The sequence below is a fragment of the Salmo salar genome, chromosome 26 (genome assembly GCF_965601325.2).
Source record: "Salmo salar chromosome 26, fSalSal1, whole genome shotgun sequence".
In the NCBI taxonomy this organism is placed as follows: Eukaryota; Metazoa; Chordata; class Actinopteri; order Salmoniformes; family Salmonidae; genus Salmo; species Salmo salar.
The window spans coordinates 50578830-50592738 of record NC_138316.1 but is presented as its reverse complement, the minus strand read 5'-3'; the positions used below and the strand labels follow the sequence as shown (position 1 = coordinate 50592738).

General features: G+C 49.9%; 1 protein-coding gene across 2 annotated transcripts in view; it reads right to left on the bottom strand.

Annotated features, from left to right (window-relative positions):
* The window catches only part of LOC106595310 (isocitrate dehydrogenase [NAD] subunit alpha, mitochondrial), a 28394-nt gene that overhangs the window by 8417 nt on the left and 6068 nt on the right, over positions 1-13909 (bottom strand). For both annotated transcript variants that reach the window (XM_045708902.2, XM_045708903.2), the window contains exons 5-10: positions 8288-8475; positions 4349-4482; positions 3887-3989; positions 2813-2877; positions 2510-2594; positions 2092-2244 (exon numbers count right to left, since the gene is read on the bottom strand). In XM_045708902.2, the coding sequence (XP_045564858.1) occupies positions 2092-2244; positions 2510-2594; positions 2813-2877; positions 3887-3989; positions 4349-4482; positions 8288-8475 (728 nt within the window). The remainder of the gene's footprint in view (positions 1-2091; positions 2245-2509; positions 2595-2812; positions 2878-3886; positions 3990-4348; positions 4483-8287; positions 8476-13909) is intronic.

Here is a 13909-nt window from a genome sequence, read left to right as displayed (position 1 = left end):
TGGGGGGGGGGGGGGTAATAAAAACCCAACTAGCCCCCTTCTAGTCTCTGATGGTTATTGGGGGGGGGGGGGGGGTAATAAAAACCCAACTAGCCCCCTTCTAGTCTCTGATGGTTATTGGGGGGGGGGGGGTAATAAAAACCCAACTAGCCCCCTTCTAGTCTCTGATGGTTATTGGGGGGGGGGGGTAATAAAAACCCAACTAGCCCCCTTCTAGTCTCTGATGGTTATTGGGGGGGGGGGGGGTAATAAAAACCCAACTAGCCCCCTTCTAGTCTCTGATGGTTATTGGGGGGGGGGGGGGTAATAAAAACCCAACTAGCCCCCTTCTAGTCTCTGATGGTTATTGGGGGGGGGGGGGGTAATAAAAACCCAACTAGCCCCCTTCTAGTCTCTGATGGTTATTGGGGGGGGGGGGGGGGGTAATAAAAACCCAACTAGCCCCCTTCTAGTCTCTGATGGTTATTGGGGGGGGGGGGGGGGGTAATAAAAACCCAACTAGCCCCCTTCTAGTCTCTGATGGTTATTGGGGGGGGGGGGGGGTAATAAAAACCCAACTAGCCCCCTTCTAGTCTCTGATGGTTATTGGGGGGGGGGGGGTAATAAAAACCCAACTAGCCCCCTTCTAGTCTCTGATGGTTATTGGGGGGGGGGGGTAATAAAAACCCAACTAGCCCCCTTCTAGTCTCTGATGGTTATTGGGGGGGGGGGGGTAATAAAAACCCAACTAGCCCCCTTCTAGTCTCTGATGGTTATTGGGGGGGGGGGGGGGTAATAAAAACCCAACTAGCCCCCTTCTAGTCTCTGATGGTTATTGGGGGGGGGGGGGGTAATAAAAACCCAACTAGCCCCCTTCTAGTCTCTGATGGTTATTGGGGGGGGGGGGGGTAATAAAAACCCAACTAGCCCCCTTCTAGTCTCTGATGGTTATTGGGGGGGGGGGGGGGTAATAAAAACCCAACTAGCCCCCTTCTAGTCTCTGATGGTTATTGGGGGGGGGGGGGTAATAAAAACCCAACTAGCCCCCTTCTAGTCTCTGATGGTTATTGGGGGGGGGGGGGGTAATAAAAACCCAACTAGCCCCCTTCTAGTCTCTGATGGTTATTGGGGGGGGGGGGGGTAATAAAAACCCAACTAGCCCCCTTCTAGTCTCTGATGGTTATTGGGGGGGGGGGGGGGGGGGGGGTAATATAAACCCAACTAGCCCCCTTCTAGTCTCTGATGGTTATTGGGGGGGGGGGGGGGGGTAATAAAAACCCAACTAGCCCCCTTCTAGTCTCTGATGGTTATTGGGGGGGGGGGGGGGTAATAAAAACCCAACTAGCCCCCTTCTAGTCTCTGATGGTTATTGGGGGGGGGGGGTAATAAAAACCCAACTAGCCCCCTTCTAGTCTCTGATGGTTATTGGGGGGGGGGGGGTAATAAAAACCCAACTAGCCCCCTTCTAGTCTCTGATGGTTATTGGGGGGGGGGGGGGGGTAATAAAAACCCAACTAGCCCCCTTCTAGTCTCTGATGGTTATTGGGGGGGGGGGGGGGGTTAATAAAAACCCAACTAGTCCCCTTCTAGTCTCTGATGGTTATTGGGGGGGGGGGGGGGGTAATAAAAACCCAACTAGCCCCCTTCTAGTCTCTGATGGTTATTGGGGGGGGGGGGGGTAATAAAAACCCAACTAGCCCCCTTCTAGTCTCTGATGGTTATTGGGGGGGGGGGGGGGTAATAAAAACCCAACTAGCCCCCTTCTAGTCTCTGATGGTTATTGGGGGGGGGGGGGGGGGTAATAAAAACCCAACTAGTCCCCTTCTAGTCTCTGATGGTTATTGGGGGGGGGGGTAATAAAAACCCAACTAGCCCCCTTCTAGTCTCTGATGGTTATTGGGTGGGGGGGGGGGGGGTAATAAAAACCCAACTAGCCCCCTTCTAGTCTCTGATGGTTATTGGGGGGGGGGGGGTAATAAAAACCCAACTAGCCCCCTTCTAGTCTCTGATGGTTATTGGGGGGGGGGGGGGGTAATAAAAACCCAACTAGCCCCCTTCTAGTCTCTGATGGTTATTGGGGGGGGGGGGGGTAATAAAAACCCAACTAGCCACCTTCTTGTCTCTGATGGTGTCGAAGCAGGCGGTCTCGATCTTCTTGCCGTAGTCGTGCATGCCCATGTGACGCAGCATCATCACAGCACTGAGCAGCAGAGCTGTAGGGTTGGCCATGTCCAGACCGGCTATGTCGGGGGCCGTCCCATGGACCTGGATACCACAGGGGTAGATGTTAAAACGTCTACTACTCTCAACACTGGAACAAGCTTCCGTACATCCATTAGAAATGGACAACTTATTGAAATATATGACGTCTTGTATTATTGTTTTGTTGAAAGAGTGGGAAGTCTTTAACAAAACAAACATGTTTAGTTATTGCACAATAGACTGCTTACAGGACAAGAAGCCTTGCGTTTTATCAAACAGTTAAGAGAGTAGATAAACATATTCAGATTATAAAAACAGCAAGACAAACCGATTCAAAAATGGCGACTCCATTGGCACCAATGTTTCCACTAGGAGTGACTCCCAGACCTCCAATAAGTCCAGCACACAGATCACTGCAAAACATGACACATACACCTATCTGTAGTAGTAGCCACAGCCTTTAGTTAGCAGAATCATCTAGTCACATTAGCGCAACACAAATGAAAGCCAGTATTAGGCCCAATAAGACCAAACTCTGCTAAGCTATTAAATGTTTGAATTAATAGCTTAAACAAATTGCATTCAATAGCGATGAATTAATATAGATACATGCAAATAAATAGTAACTGACCTGAGAATGTCACCATACAGGTTGGGCATCACCAGGACGTCAAACTGGGTGGGATCTTGCACCATCTGAAACATTCACCATGACAACCTGATTAAGCCCCGTTTCCATCTCCAACATGACAACCTGATTAAGCCCCGTTTCCATCTACCGCTCCAACACAACAACCTGATTAAGCCCCGTTTGCATCTACCGCTCCAACACAACAACCTGATTAAGCCCCGTTTCCATCTTCCGCTCCAACACGACAACCTGATTAAGCCCCGTTTCCATCTTCCGCTCCAACACGACAACCTGATTAAGCCCCGTTTCCATCTTCCGCTCCAACACGACAACCTGATTAAGCCCCGTTTCCATCTTCCGCTCCAACACGACAACCTGATTAAGCCCCGTTTCCATCTTCCGCTCCAACACGACAACCTGATTAAGCCGTTTCCATCTTCCGCTCCAACACGACAACCTGATTAAGCCCCGTTTCCATCTTCCGCTCCAACACGACAACCTGATTAAGCCCCGTTTCCATCTACCGCTCCAACACGACAACCTGATTAAGCCCCGTTTCCATCTACCGCTCCAACACAACAACCTGATTAAGCCCAGTTTCCATCTCCAACAAGAGACCCTGATTAAGCCCCGTTTCCATCTCCAACAAGAGACCCTGATTAAGCCCCGTTTCCGTCTCCAACAAGAGAACCTGATTAATAAAGCCCCGTTTCCGTCTCCAACAAGAGAACCTGATTAATAAAGCCCCGTTTCCATCTCCAACAAGAGAACCTGATTAATAAAGCCCCGTTTCCATCTCCAACAAGAGAACCTGATTTAAGCCTAATTTCTACCTTCTGCTTCCAGGTAATCTGCTAGGTCTGCGCCAACGGAACGATGCGATATCCAACTTCCAGTCCCGTCGGCGTGGTCAAATCTCTGCATCCGCAAGGTCACCTTTCAAAGGGAGGTGCGCGGAAACGCGCAGACGCGAGCGGTCTTTCGACTGAAGCGGTAGTTGGAAATTAAGGCTTTAGACAGAGAATGTGATTTGCATCAAAACAGCGTCACGTAGGAAGAACAGCGTGTACATACGTTCAGACACACTGTGTCCAGGTACATCTCAGTAAACTTGATGTCCTTGAAGTTTTCAGCCACCTCTCTGCATTTCCTCAGGAACAGCCCATCTGACATCCTCCTGGTCACATCAAAACACCAGGCACGTTAGTTTAATGCCTGAATATTGGTGTCATTGATGTGCTCATTCTGATATGTTCTTTCTTTCTTTAATACATGTTTATTTGTGCGTATCGTTTTGTATTGCTAGGTATTACTGCACTGGTAGAACATAAGCACTTCCCTCCTCCTGCGATAACATCTGTTAAATATGTGTACGTGACCAATAACATTTCATATCTTATTCTGTTTTTGACTTGTAATTGATGATACATTTAGTCGATATTTGCTTCTCATTTTGAAATGATCCACAACGGCCCAATAAAAATGTACAATTTCTAAGATTCCACAGCCTATTTGATTGTGGAGCTCTAGACTTACATGATGTTGGCTTTGTGAACGGCTGTGACACTGGTTCTTTGGTTGCTTCTTGCATACTCAAAGGCATACTCAGCGATACGGCGACTGGCGTCTTCAGTGATGAGTTTGATGCTCTGAACTACGCCATCAACAATCTACAAGAGAAGAGGACAATCACCTTAGCCTAAAACAATAGATGACTTAATCATACAGAATAAAATATTTTGAATCAGTGATCTACTTTAGGTCATAAAATGTTTTGAGGGACAGTAACAACTGGGAAAGACAACTGAGCGACTTTAAAAAAACAATTGAACAGGAACAATGAAACTGGAAGAGAAGACTCATGAAAAGGTATTCATAACATAACCGTGAGTGGAGGAACAAAAAGTACTCTCAGCCGGAGGTGACAACTACATACAATAGGATTTCACCGTAAAGGAAGTGACATCAACAAATTCCAGATGTGCCATCTTAATTTGACCAGTTTCACAACAGGAAAGTAATCCTGCAGCAACAAGAAATGTGGATTATTATTAATAAAATGGAAATGTTTAAGTTAAGATACATTTTTCATTTGGGCAAATCAAGTCTGAAATTGGAAATGACAAACTTTAGAAGCCTTTTTAAACATTTAACACTACAAGTTAGCAGTGCCTGCTTAAAATTCTATGCGACAGAGTGATCAAATTAAGATAGCAGATATGTAGGAATAACATACAATACATTTAGTTGAAAAAAAACTAAGTGAACAAAGAAGGAGAACTGGAGAGAGAAGTTGATGAACACACACTACCATTCAAAAGTTTGGAGTCACTTAGAAATGTCCTTGTTTTTTTCCATGAAAACATACATGAAATGAGTTGCAAAATGAATAGGAAATATAGTCAAGATGTTGACAAATAATAGTGTCCTTCAAACTATGCTTTTGTCAGAGAATTCTCCATTTGCAGCAATTACAGCCTTGCAGACCTTTGGCATTCTAGTTGTCAATTTGTTGATGTAATCTGAAGAGATCTCACCCCATGCTTCCTGAAGCACCTCCCACACGTTGGATTGGCTTGATGGGCACTTCTTACGTACCATACGGTCAAGCTGCTCCCACAACAGCTCAATGGGGTTGAGATCCGGTGACTGTGCTGGCCACTCCATTATAGACAGAATACCAGCTGACTGCTTCTTCCCTAAATCGTTCTTGCATAGTTTGGAGCTGTGCTTTGGATCATTGTCCTGTTGTAGGAGGAAACTGGCTCCAATTAAGCGCCGTCCACAGGGTATGGCATGTCGTTGCAAAATGTAGTGATATCCTACCTTCTTCAAGATCCCTTTTAACATGTACAAATCTCCCACTTTACGACCACCAAAGCACCCCCAGACCATCACATTGCCTCCACCATGATGACAGATGGTTTCAAGCACTCCTCCAGAATCATTTCATTTTTTCTACGTCTCACAAATGTTCTTCTTTGTGATCCGAACACCTCTAACTTAGATTTGTCTGATCATAACACTTTGTTTCAATCTTCCTCTGTCCAGTGTCTGTGTTCTTTTGCCCATCTTAATCTTTTATTTTTATTGGCCAGTCTGAGATATGGCTTTTTCTTTGCAACTCTACTTAGAAGGCCAGCATCCTGGAGTCGCCTCTTCACTGTTGACGTTGAGACTGGTGTTTTGAGGGTACTATTTAATGAAGCTGCCAGTTGAGGACTTGTGAAGCGTCTGTTTCTCAAACTAGACACTAATGTACTTGTCCTCTTGCTCAGTTGTGCACCGGGTCCTCCCACTCCTCTTTCTATTCTGGTTAGAGCCAGTTTGCACTGTTCTGTGAAGGGAGTAGTACACAGCGTTGTACGAGATCTTCAGTTTCTTGGCAATTTCTCACATGGAATAGCCTTCATTTCTGAGAAAAAGAATAGACTGATGAGTTTCAGAAGAAAGTTCTTTGTTTCTGGCCATTTTGAGCCTGTAATCGAACCCACAAATGCTGATGCTCCAGATACTCAACTAGTCTAAAGAAGGCCAGTTTTATTGCTTCTTTAAATCAGGACAACAGGTTTCAGCTGTGCTAACATAATTGCAAAAGGGTTTTCTAATGATCAATTAGCCTTTTAAAATGATAAACTTGGATTAGCTAACACAATGTGCCATTGGAGCACAGGAGTGATGGTTGCTGATAATGGGCCTCTGTACACCCATGTAGATGTTCCATTCAAAAATATATATATTTTTTTTATATCAGCCGCTTCCAGCTACAATAGTCATTTACAACATTAACAATGTCTGCACTGCATTTCTGATCAATTTGATGTTATTTTAATGGACCAAAAAGTTTTGCTTTTCTTTCAAAAACAAGGACATTTCTAAGTGAGCCCAAACTTTTGAACGGGAGTGTACATTGGGGCACGTTAGGGTTAGAGACTGAGGTGGTGGTCTGGTTAGTGAAGCTGCTGTTCCTCTGGCTTACCTAAGGAACACCTGGAGAATAACCAATCACCTGTGTGTGATGTGCCCTGTCCAACCCAGATAAAACAGTTTCAATAACCGAGGACACGGATTCCACACAACACCACAGTGAAAATACGGACTGCTCAGCTCTCAGCCTTGAACAGCTGCTTATCAAGAGCTGAAAACCACGGACCGGAGTAGTCACATCACAGTTAACGTGACTTTTCAGTCACTGTCAAACCAACAAACCATTCGCAACCATTTTAGTGCTGACACTTGCTCTGAAATCTACAACAGATGCCTTAATGGAGGACCCAGTCAAGTGTTGAAACACTGGGTCATGTTCAGCGGGGCACAACGTAGCCATTAAAAACATAATAACCTGAACATTCTTCTTGGACATGTTCAGGTAGGACTTCTTGTTTTGTTTCACCTCCATTTCAAAACATTCTCTAGCGTTTCGTACCATTTGATACCGAATGAACACATCCCTGCACGTTGTTGTAGTAAGACTATTCCATTGAGGGGCTGACTGCAAAGCAGGATCAAGGAGTTCGCTAGCTAACTCGACAATTTGAATTTTTTTATTTAGAAAGATCAGTTTGAAATGGACATGGACTAAATGATTCAACAACCAAAAACACAGAAGTTCAGCTTTCTTTAACCCCCCCAAAAAATCCATTGTTATTTCTGGTTGTTTCTCAAAGTTAGCTGGCTAACTCACTGACCCTGCTTTGTAGCGTACCCCTCTGGTCAGCAGGAGGGATCAGCCAATTCAATTATTATCCTGAACAAACATACGAGGTAGCTACTGCTGTGTTCTATCCCTCTGTAGTCAGTGTTAGCTGCAGCCATTTTAACATACGAGGTAGCTACTGCTGTGTTCTATCCCTCTGTAGTCAGTGTTAGCTGCAGCCATTTTAACATACGAGGTAGCTACTGCTGTGTTCTATCCCTCTGTAGTCAGTGTTAGCTGCAGCCATTTTAACATACGAGGTAGCTACTGCTGTGTTCTATCCCTCTGTAGTCAGTGTTAGCTGCAGCCATTTTAACATACGAGGTAGCTACTGCTGTGTTCTATCCCTCTGTAGTCAGTGTTAGCTGCAGCCATTTTAACATACGAGGTAGCTACTGCTGTGTTCTATCCCTCTGTAGTCAGTGTTAGCTGCAGCCATTTTAACATACGAGGTAGCTACTGCTATGTGTTCTATCCCTCTGTAGTCAGTGTTAGCTGCAGCCATTTTAACATACGAGGTAGCTACTGCTGTGTTCTATCCCTCTGTAGTCAGTGTTAGCTGCAGCCATTTTAACATACGAGGTAGCTACTGCTGTGTTCTATCCCTCTGTAGTCAGTGTTAGCTGCAGCCATTTTAACATACGAGGTAGCTACTGCTGTGTTCTATCCCTCTGTAGTCAGTGTTAGCTGCAGCCATTTTAACATACGAGGTAGCTACTGGGACGTTCAGTCCCATTTCTCTCCTACTGAACGTCACCTTGGTAACCATAGCTACTTACTATGTGCTCGATTCCGCTGTACTCTCCCTCGGTGTTCTCTCTGATGGTGACCAGGTCCACGTCGGTGTAGGGGGTCTTGTAGCCCTCGATGGACACACAGGGACGCACGTTGGCGTACAGGTCAAAGGTCTTCCTGAGTAACAGGTTCATGGAGGGGTGGCCGGCTGCGATGGGTGTCTTCAGGGGGCCTACACACAGAGGGGGGGAGGTTAAAAGTCCAATGCAGACCTTTTTATCTCAATATCAAATAATTTCATTGTGATCATTTTCAACTTAAAAAATAAATAAAAATGGCTTCTTAGCAAAGAACAATTTCTCAGGACTGTCTGAGTGGTGAGGGGAAAACTGAAAACTAGCTGTTATTGGCAGAGAGGTGACCCCACCAGGTAGACAAACTCCGCCCCACCAGGTAGACAAACTCCGCCCCACCAGGTAGACAAACTCCGCCCCACCAGGTAGACAAACTCCGCCCCACCAGGTAGACTAAACTCCGCCCCACCAGGTAGACTAAACTCCGCCCCACCAGGTAGACTAAACTCCGCCCCACCAGGTAGACTAAACTCCGCCCCACCAGGTAGACTAAACTCTGCCCCAACACAACATGTCACCAGGTAGACTAAACTCTGCCCCAACACAACATGTCACCAGGTAGACTAAACTCTGCCCCACCAGGTAGACTAAACTCTGTCCCACCAGGTAGACTAAACTCCGCCCCACCAGGTAGACTAAACTCCGCCCCACCAGGTAGACTAAACTCCGCCCCACCAGGTAGACTAAACTCTGCCCCACCAGGTAGACTAAACTCCGCCCCACCAGGTAGACTAAACTCCGCCCCACCAGGTAGACTAAACTCCGCCCCACCAGGTAGACTAAACTCCGCCCCACCAGGTAGACTAAACTCCGCCCCACCAGGTAGACTAAACTCCGCCCCACCAGGTAGACTAAACTCCGCCCCACCAGGTAGACTAAACTCCGCCCCACCAGGTAGACTAAACTCCGCCCCACCAGGTAGACTAAACTCCGCCCCACCAGGTAGACTAAACTCCGCCCCACCAGGTAGACTAAACTCCGCCCCACCAGGTAGACTAAACTCCGCCCCACCAGGTAGACTAAACTCCGCCCCACCAGGTAGACTAAACTCCGCCCCACCAGGTAGACTAAACTCCACCCCACCACAACACGTCACCAGGTAGCCTAACTCCACCCCACCACAACACGTCACCAGGTAGCCTAACTCCACCCCACCGCACCACGTCACCAGGTAGACTAAACTCCGCCCCACCAGGTAGACTAAACTCCGCCCCACCAGGTAGACTAAACTCCGCCCCACCAGGTAGACTAAACTCCGCCCCACCAGGTAGACTAAACTCCGCCCCACCAGGTAGACTAAACTCCGCCCCACCAGGTAGACTAAACTCCGCCCCACCAGGTAGACTAAACTCCGCCCCACCAGGTAGACTAAACTCCGCCCCACCAGGTAGACTAAACTCCGCCCCACCAGGTAGACTAAACTCCGCCCCACCAGGTAGCCTAAGCTCCGCCCCACCAGGTAGACTAAACTCCGCCCCACCAGGTAGACTAAACTCCGCCCCACCAGGTAGACTAAACTCCGCCCCACCAGGTAGACTAAACTCCGCCCCACCAGGTAGACTAAACTCCGCCCCACCAGGTAGACTGAACTCCGCCCCACCAGGTAGACTAAACTCCGCCCCACCAGGTAGACTAAACTCTGCCCCACCAGGTAGACTAAACTCCGCCCCACCACAACACGTCACCAGGTAGACTAAACTCTGCCCCACCAGGTAGACTAAACTCTGCCCCACCAGGTAGACTAAACTCTGCCCCACCAGGTAGACTAAACTCTGCCCCACCAGGTAGACTAAACTCTGCCCCACCAGGTAGACTAAACTCTGCCCCACCAGGTAGACTAAACTCTGCCCCACCAGGTAGACTAAACTCTGCCCCACCAGGTAGACTAAACTCTGCCCCACCAGGTAGACTAAACTCTGCCCACCCCAGCCAGGTAGACTAAACTCTGCCCCACCAGGTAGACTAAACTCTGCCCCACCAGGTAGACTAAACTCTGCCCCACCAGGTAGACTAAACTCTGCCCCACCAGGTAGACTAAACTCTGCCCCACCAGGTAGACTAAACTCTGCCCCACCAGGTAGACTAAACTCTGCCCCACCAGGTAGACTAAACTCTGCCCCACCAGGTAGACTAAACTCTGCCCCACCAGGTAGACTAAACTCTGCCCCACCAGGTAGACTAAACTCTGCCCCACCAGGTAGACTAAACTCTGCCCCACCAGGTAGACTAAACTCTGCCCCACCAGGTAGACTAAACTCTGCCCCACCAGGTAGACTAAACTCTGCCCCACCAGGTAGACTAAACTCTGCCCCACCAGGTAGACTAAACTCTGCCCCACCAGGTAGACTAAACTCTGCCCCACCAGGTAGACTAAACTCGCCCCACCAGGTAGACTAAACTCCGCCCCACCAGGTAGACTAAACTCCGCCCCACCAGGTAGACTAAACTCCGCCCCACCAGGTAGACTAAACTCCGCCCCACCAGGTAGACTAAACTCCGCCCCACCAGGTAGACTAAACTCCGCCCCACCAGGTAGACTAAACTCCGCCCCACCAGGTAGACTAAACTCCGCCCCACCAGGTAGACTAAACTCCGCCCCACCACGTAGACTAAACTCCGCCCCACCAGGTAGACTAAACTCCACCCCACCACAACACGTCACCAGGTAGCCTAACTCCACCCCACCACAACATGTCACCAGGTAGACTAAACTCTGCCCCACCAGGTAGACTAACTCTGCCCCACCAGGTAGACTAAACTCCGCCCCACCAGCGTAGACTAAACTCTGCCCTCACCAGGTAGACTAAACTCTGCCCCACCAGGTAGACTAACTCTGCCCTCACCAGGTAGACTAAACTCTGCCCCACCAGGTAGACTAACTCTGCCCCACCAGGTAGACTAAACTCTGCCCCACCAGGTAGACTAAACTCTGCCCCACCAGGTAGACTAAACTCTGCCCCACCAGGTAGACTAAACTCTGCCCCACCAGGTAGACTAAACTCTGCCCCACCAGGTAGACTAAACTCTGCCCCACCAGGTAGACTAAACTCTGCCCCACCAGGTAGACTAAACTCTGCCCCACCAGGTAGACTAAACTCTGCCCCACCAGGTAGACTAAACTCTGCCCCACCAGGTAGACTAAACTCTGCCCCACCAGGTAGACTAAACTCTGCCCCACCAGGTAGACTAAACTCTGCCCCACCAGGTAGACTAAACTCTGCCCCACCAACTCCGCCCCACCAGGTAGACTAAACTCCGCCCCACCAGGTAGACTAAACTCCGCCCCACCAGGTAGACTAAACTCCGCCCCACCAGGTAGACTAAACTCCGCCCCACCAGGTAGACTAAACTCCGCCCCACCAGGTAGCCTAAACTCCGCCCCACCAGGTAGCCTAAACTCCGCCCCACCAGGTAGACCTAAACTCCGCCCCACCAGGTAGACTAAACTCCGCCCCACCAGGTAGCTAAACTCGCCCCACCAGGTAGCCTAAACTCCGCCCCACCAGGTAGACCTAAACTCCGCCCCACCAGGTAGCCTAAACTCCGCCCCACCAGGTAGCCTAAACTCCGCCCCACCAGGTAGACTAAACTCCGCCCCACCAGGTAGACTAAACTCCGCCCCACCAGGTAGACTAAACTCCGCCCCACCAGGTAGACTAAACTCCGCCCCACCAGGTAGACTAAACTCCGCCCCACCAGGTAGCACCTAGTAACTCCGCCCCACCAGGTAGACTAAACTCCGCCCCACCAGGTAGACTAAACTCCGCCCCACCAGGTAGACTAAACTCCGCCCCACCAGGTAGACTAAACTCCGCCCCACCAGGTAGACTAAACTCCGCCCCACCAGGTAGACTAAACTCCGCCCCACCAGGTAGACTAAACTCCGCCCCACCAGGTAGACTAAACTCCGCCCCACCAGGTAGACTAAACTCCGCCCCACCAGGTAGACTAAACTCCGCCCCACCAGGTAGACTAAACTCCGCCCCACCAGGTAGACTAAACTCCGCCCCACCAGGTAGACTAAACTCCGCCCCACCAGGTAGACTAAACTCCGCCCCACCAGGTAGACTAAACTCCGCCCCACCAGGTAGACTAAACTCCGCCCCACCAGGTAGACTAAACTCCGCCCCACCAGGTAGACTAAACTCCGCCCCACCAGGTAGACTAAACTCCGCCCCACCAGGTAGACTAAACTCCGCCCCACCAGGTAGACTAAACTCCGCCCCACCAGGTAGACTAAACTCCGCCCCACCAGGTAGACTAAACTCCGCCCCACCAGGTAGACTAAACTCCGCCCCACCAGGTAGACTAAACTCCGCCCCACCAGGTAGACTAAACTCCGCCCCACCAGGTAGACTAAACTCCGCCCCACCAGGTAGACTAAACTCCGCCCCACCAGGTAGACTAAACTCCGCCCCACCAGGTAGACTAAACTCCGCCCCACCAGGTAGACTAAACTCCGCCCCACCAGGTAGACTAAACTCCGCCCCACCAGGTAGACTAAACTCCGCCCCACCAGGTAGACTAAACTCCGCCCCACCAGGTAGACTAAACTCCGCCCCACCAGGTAGACTAAACTCCGCCCCACCAGGTAGACTAAACTCCGCCCCACCAGGTAGACTAAACTCCGCCCCACCAGGTAGACTAAACTCCGCCCCACCAGGTAGACTAAACTCCGCCCCACCAGGTAGACTAAACTCCGCCCCACCAGGTAGACTAAACTCCGCCCCACCAGGTAGACTAAACTCCGCCCCACCAGGTAGACTAAACTCTGCCCCACCAGGTAGACTAAACTCTGCCCCACCAGGTAGACTAAACTCTGCCCCACCAGGTAGACTAAACTCTGCCCCACCAGGTAGACTAAACTCTGCCCCACCAGGTAGACTAAACTCTGCCCCACCAGGTAGACTAAACTCTGCCCCACCAGGTAGACTAAACTCTGCCCCACCAGGTAGACTAAACTCTGCCCCACCAGGTAGACTAAACTCTGCCCCACCAGGTAGACTAAACTCTGCCCCACCAGGTAGACTAAACTCCGCCCCACCAGGTAGACTAAACTCCGCCCCACCAGGTAGACTAAACTCCGCCCCACCAGGTAGACTAAACTCCGCCCCACCAGGTAGACTAAACTCCGCCCCACCAGGTAGACTAAACTCCGCCCCACCAGGTAGACTAAACTCCGCCCCACCAGGTAGACTAAACTCCGCCCCACCAGGTAGACTAAACTCCGCCCCACCAGGTAGACTAAACTCCGCCCCACCAGGTAGACTAAACTCCGCCCCACCAGGTAGACTAAACTCCGCCCCACCAGGTAGACTAAACTCCGCCCCACCAGGTAGACTAAACTCCGCCCCACCAGGTAGACTAAACTCCGCCCCACCAGGTAGACTAAACTCCGCCCCACCAGGTAGACTAAACTCCGCCCCACCAGGTAGACTAAACTCCGCCCCACCAGGTAGACTAAACTCCGCCCCACCAGGTAGACTAAACTCCGCCCCACCAGGTAGACTAAACTCCGCCCCACCAGGTAGA